Source organism: Physeter macrocephalus, chromosome 5, assembly GCF_002837175.3.
Source record: "Physeter macrocephalus isolate SW-GA chromosome 5, ASM283717v5, whole genome shotgun sequence".
Classification (NCBI taxonomy): Eukaryota; Metazoa; Chordata; class Mammalia; order Artiodactyla; family Physeteridae; genus Physeter; species Physeter macrocephalus.
In genome coordinates, this window is record NC_041218.1 from 33,501,539 (window position 1) to 33,507,773 (window position 6,235).

Sequence of the window (6,235 nt, forward strand, 5' to 3'; positions counted from 1 at the left end):
ATGAAAAATCTGAAAGAGAAATTAAGGAAACACTCCCATTTACCACTGCAACAAAAAGAGTAAAATACCTAGGAATAAACCTACCTAGGGAGACAAAAGACCTGTATGCAGAAAACTATAAGATTGATGGAAAAAATTAAAGATGATACAAACAGATGGAGAGATATACCATGTTCTTGGATTGGAAGAATCAACAAAATGACTCTACTACCCAAAGCAATCTACAGATTCAATGCAATCCCTATCAAACTACCAATGCATTTTTCACAGAATTAGAACAAAAAATTTCACAATTTGTATGGAAACACAAAAGACCCCGAATAGCCAAAGCAATCTTGAGAAAGAAAAACGGAGCTGGAGGAATCAGGCTCTGTGACGTCAAACTATACTACAAAGCTACCTTAATCAAGACAGTATGGTACTGGCACAGAAACAGAAATATAGATCAATGGAATAGGATGGAAAGCCCAAAGAAAAACCCACGCACATATGGTCACCTTATTTTTGATAAAGGAGGCAAGAAAACACAATGGAGAAAAGACGGCCCTTCAATTAAGTGGTGCTGGGAAAACTGGATAGCTACATGTAAGGGAATGAAATTAGAACACTCCCTAACACCATACACAAAAATAAACTCTAAATAGATTAAAGACCTAAATGTAAGGCCAGACACTATAAAACTCTTAGAGGAAAACATAGGCAGGACACTCTACAATGTAAATCACAGCAAGATCCTTTTTGATCCACCTCCTAGAGAAATGTAAATAAAAACAAAAATAAACAAATGGGACCTAATGAAACTTAAAAGCTTTTGCACAGTAAAGGAAGTCATAAACAAGACAAAAAGACAGGGCTTCCCTGGTGGCGCAGTGGTTGCGCGTCCGCCTGCCGATGCAGGGGGGCCGGGTTCGCGCCCCGGTCTGGGAGGATCCCACGTGCCGTGGAGCGGCTGGGCCCGTGAGCCATGGCCACTGAGCCTGCGCGTCCGGAGCCTGTGCTCTGCGACGGGAGAGGCCGCAGCAGAGGAAGGCCCGCATGCCAAAAAAAAAAAAAAAAAAAAAAAAAAAAAAGACAAAAAGACAACCTCCATAATGGGAGAAAATATTTGCAAATGAAGCAACTGACAAAGGTTTAATCTCCAAAATTTACAAGCAGCTCATGCAGCTCAATATCAAAAAAACAAACTACCCAATCCAAAAGTGGTCAGAAGACCTAAACAGACATTTCTCCAAAGAAGATATACAGATTGCCAACAGACACATGAAAGGACGCTCAACATCGCTAATCATTAGAGAAATGCAAATCAAAATTAAAGTGAGGTATCAGCTCACACCGGTCAGAATGCCCATCATCAAAAAACCTACAAACAATAAATGCTGGAGAGGGTGTGAAGAAAAGGGAACCCTCTTGCACTGTTGGCGGGAATGTAAATTGATACAGTCACTATGGAGAACAGTATGGAGGTTCTTTAAAAAACTACAAATAGAACTACCATACAACCCAGCAATCGCACTACTGGGCATGTACCCTGAGAAAACCATAATTCAAAAAGAGTCATGTACCACAATGTTCACTGCAGCTCTATTTACAATAGCCAGGACATGGAAGCAACCTAAGCATAGCACAGGGAGATCAGCTTGGTGCTTTGTGACCACCTAGAGGGGTGGGATAGGGAGGGTGGGAGGGAGAGGCAAGAGGGAGGAGTTGTGGGGATATATGTATACATATAGCTGATTCACTTTGTTATACAGCAGCAACTAACAACATTGTAAAGCAATTATATTCCTATAGAGATGTTAAAAAATGTATATGATATATACTTATCTTATATAGAGATTAAAATGAGATGATTTGCAACAGGAAGCCAAGTGACTATAACCAGAGTTTGTCTAAAGATCCAGTTCTATGCAAGATGCTATTAAAGTGTCTCAGAGAATTTAAACTTGACTTTGACAAGGATACTTCTAATGTGATGGAACACCCTGCACTTTTCTAAATATCTTGAAGAAGGTGAACACTGCAAACCTTTGTCTTTATGACATCTTATTTGAGAACAGGGAAAATTATCAACAGATGTTCCCATGAACCCCAAATCAGAATGTTACTGGACCCTGAGAATCCCTTCCCTTAAGACAGGGAGAAGTTGGACACATTTTAAATCCCTGTGCATCATCAGTTCATAAGTTAAGTTGAATTAAGAAATGGCAGCAAGAAACATGGTGACATGGAAAATATATCAGCAGGGTTTATCAGAAACTGTATATTTGTGAGAAAAAGAGCAGTTCAGCTCCCAAATAAATCGAGATAAGTGAAATGTTCATAAATGTTAACCTAAACCAGACAATCTGAAATTTGGCTAGATTAAGAAGCTGTGGGACTTCCCTGGTGTTCCAGTGGTTGAGAATCCGTCTTGCAATGCAGGGGATGCTGGTTCCATCCCTGGTCGGGGAACTAAGATCCCACATGCTGCGGGACAACTAAGCCTGCGCGCCACAACTAGAGAGCCCGTGCACCACAACTAGAGCCCGCATGCCGCAGCTACAGAGGCCAAGAGCTCTGGAGCCCGCGCGACACAACTAGAGAGGAGCCCGTGCGCCGCAAGAAAAAAATCCCACGTGCCGCATATAAGACCTGACACAGCCAGTAAATAAATAACTATTTTTCAAAAAAGAGAAGCTGTAAAATTAACTACATTTGTCTTCTGGCCCACAGATAAAGATCAATGCAAGTTTTGAGAGGGTCTGCACTCAGGCCAATTTGCACAAATCCAAATGTTAAACAATATATGAATAGTCTCCTGTAACAATTACAACTTTCTCCCTTCCCATTTCTCCACCGCAAATTATTCTTAGGTAGGCCAGGTCTTTCAGCTTTTAATCAAACAAATGATTCTTTAAAGAAAGAGCTACACTATGAGTTTTCATATAGTCCAATGTTTATAACTAGTATTTTCTGTTTGTTTTTAACTTTTTCAACGAATTTTTTCAAATAAGAAATGCCATTTAACTGCCTTTGCAAACGTCCATGGGACTTGGTTAGCCATGTTTTATTTCACGTAAGATTCAGCAAAGAGCTGTCTTATGATGCTTCTTTTATTAAGGCAATAGTCATTTTATCATTATTAAGGCAATATAAATTTTAAAATTCCTCTATTTTAAGAAAATGTATTGATTACCCTCAGCTTTGGACCTTCTTTTTCCTTTATACTTAGCTGAAACTAGACTATGAAATAGAAAGTGATTAAGGGTAGAGATAAACAGAGACAATGTACTTTTATAGTATTTTTCTTATTCAAAAATAAAAATCACCACAAGAAAAGAGAAGTGGGAAATGGTATTAGTCCCATGGTACCTGGCACTTCCATACCAACATACATGTTTGTTGAGCTGAGTTAGCCAAATATTAGAAACCCAGATGTCAAGGAGAAGTAGGCAGATTGAGCCCTAAATATACTTGGACAAGATAATTTCCATTTTCCTAAATCTAATTATTTGAACACTGTTATGAGATCAGATCATAAATGCTGTATCTGTTACAGGAAATGAATAGAAATATTGCATGCATAGTAGTAGACATTCAGCAAATACTAGTGAAATTGAATTAATAATAATATGCAAAAGCTTAGTCTTTGCAGGGTAAAAACTCAGTACAAATAAAATTGGGAAGTTCCATGATCATCATTGTCGAATGTATCTTTATAAAGGACTGAGATTCTCTCTTTAAAAACTGCCTGTGTACAGGCACTAAGAATAGCATCAAGATTTATATAATGCATAAGGCTTATTCAAGGCATCCACAGAGAGTCAGCAAAGTAAGAGCAACAATAAGGAGAGTATGAACTCTTCGTCGCATTAAGGAATGATGTTAAATTGGGCAGAGAGAGAATTTTAATGAAAATAAAAATGTACTCACAATGAAAAATGTCTTTAAATGAGGTTGCTTTCTGTTTTCAATCTGTTAATTTTCTACAATGTTCTGTGTCATACAAAGACTATAGTAAATCAGATCAGACAAGAGCACATTTACTCTGTAGGGTCTTCCAACAGATGCAAAGTGAGGCAGTTATCCATAGTGACAATGACTGAATGATCAAGATTCCTCATTAGAATAATATGCCGCGTGTGTTAGAGTACCTGGTTGAAGCAATATTTCACTTTGCTCAGATCTCTTTCTGTTTCTTTCACAAAATAGATGAGTTTATAAAGTCCCAGACAATTTTGCTACCTAAGTGGTGCCATCTCTCACACGTGTACCCTTTAGAATGAAATAAATGTGTACCCAGAGGTGCCCACTACCACTCATGGCTGGCTGGCAAAGGTTCTATTATATTAAAAGAGCATTGAATCAACATCAGGAATAAAATATATATACAGTGCTCCTTGATGCCTATCACCTGGCTAGACAGTTATGAAATATGAACTAAGTTATTCTAGGGAGGAAAGAAAAAGGATCTAACTTAGTTCTTTAATCTCTCCCTCTTCATCCTTCAAGTCTCAGAAGTGGTACCCTCTCCTTCAAGAAGCAAACTTCTTCCCCCAGTTTGGATCAGGAAGCCCTCCTTTGCACTCCAAAGTATTGCATGTTTCCCTCATATAATCAGAGCACTTAACACTCTGTCTCCCTTCAGTAGACACAAGAGTTCAATGGGGACAAGGACTTTGACATTTTTTTAAATCATAATATTCATAAGAACCTGTATAAGGCCAGGTTCATATTAGAGAGTTAGGAAGTGTTTACTGAAATGATGAAGAGACCAAGCTAGGAAATTACATTCATCCCTCTTCTTTCATGAGTAGAGAAATTACAGGCCATGTATGTCCTCATTCATTCATTCACTGAGTTTCAGTGATATAGTAGACACTATGCAAAATGCTAGAGATATTACAGTAAAGCAGTAAGCTTAAAAATTTCGGTACAATTTAATAAATGTTGCTAAAGGTAAAAATATATGCGTCAACAGAGGTGGAGAAATATTGTACAGCCTATCAGAGGGGGCTTCCCAGGAGGTCACATTTGAGTTGGGTTGTGAAAGATGTGCAAGCACGGAGGAGGGAAGACAGACTTCTGGGCAGAGGGTCATGAGAAAACATGGCATGTTCAAGAAATGAAAAGGAGGGGAACGAGATTGTGACAGAAACCAAGGTTGGCAAGATAGAAGCAGCTTATGCTGTGCTAAGTAATCTGGAATCTGGGCTTTATCTTTAGTGGAATGGGAACCAACGAAGAAGACCTTTAAGCAGAGGAGTGATGTTATCAGATCTAGTTAGACATAAGGTTCTACAATTAGCATGGAAGAGAATGGATACATTTAATGGGGTTTGAGACACTAAGGACAAGGAGGTGGAGACTCAGGTGGGAACCACTGACCTAAACGATCATTAGGTAAATCAAATGGAAGAAAAAGTAAAATTAAACAAGATAAACATTTCCTTTCCCTGGGATGCTTATACTCTACTTCTCCTGTAGAAGTTGTCAAATTCTTGGGAAAATAAATCGTACTTTTCTTTGAAGTCTAATCTTTAAATAACAACATTCTTATTGTCTTATAGTCATAATAATTGAGTAAGAGTAAGTAAATAATGTTGCAGACTGAAGGACTTTCCATACCTGAGACGCTTTGCCTGTTGGAATCTGAGTCCCCATTACTGGAGTTAGAATTGTTGGAGGAGTTGTTGTCAACCCCTCCCAGAAGGGGGCGCAAGTGGCTTACTGAGACTTGTTCAATGAATGATGTTCCATACTTGCGAAAATACCACCATTCAAATATCTAGAACAGAAAGATAATAAGCGTGATTAGGGTCCTTGTTACCAGCTATGATTTTGTACATGCCCATAATTGTGTTGCATTTACTAATTATACCCACCTTAAACACTGGTTTAAACATTTTTATTCCAAAAAAATTGTTTAATTCTAAAAATTAAGAAGTTTGATAAAAGTAAATACCAATTACATTTTAACTTCTCAATGCTGTTTTGCCCACTTAATATTGGCTTTTAAGGAAAATTTATAGCTACAATCCTGGTGAAAGAACATTGTTAAGAGCTGCTCATTATTTTCCTCCAAATTTACATACTATTCTGATAATAAAATCACCATAGCTAAAAAACAATTCCAGAAATGAATACCAACAAGCCAGTTTTAGAAGTATGGCTTATGAAATATTCCAATTCTTGGCATTTTATATTCTGATAAAGTCATAACTGAATCCATTTTTTTTTTTTTTTTTTTTTTTTT

At 37.8% G+C, this 6,235-nt stretch overlaps 1 protein-coding gene across 10 annotated transcripts in view; it reads right to left on the bottom strand.

Annotated features, from left to right (window-relative positions):
* The window catches only part of ST7 (suppression of tumorigenicity 7), a 288,195-nt gene that overhangs the window by 107,895 nt on the left and 174,065 nt on the right, over nucleotides 1-6,235 (bottom strand). For all 10 annotated transcript variants that reach the window (XR_003679746.2, XM_028489838.2, XM_028489837.2 and 7 more), the window contains exon 3: nucleotides 5,608-5,767. Coding sequence is in view for 9 of the 10 variants with exons in the window: in XM_028489838.2 (XP_028345639.1) it covers nucleotides 5,608-5,767 (160 nt within the window). In the remaining variant the exon portion in view is untranslated. The remainder of the gene's footprint in view (nucleotides 1-5,607; nucleotides 5,768-6,235) is intronic.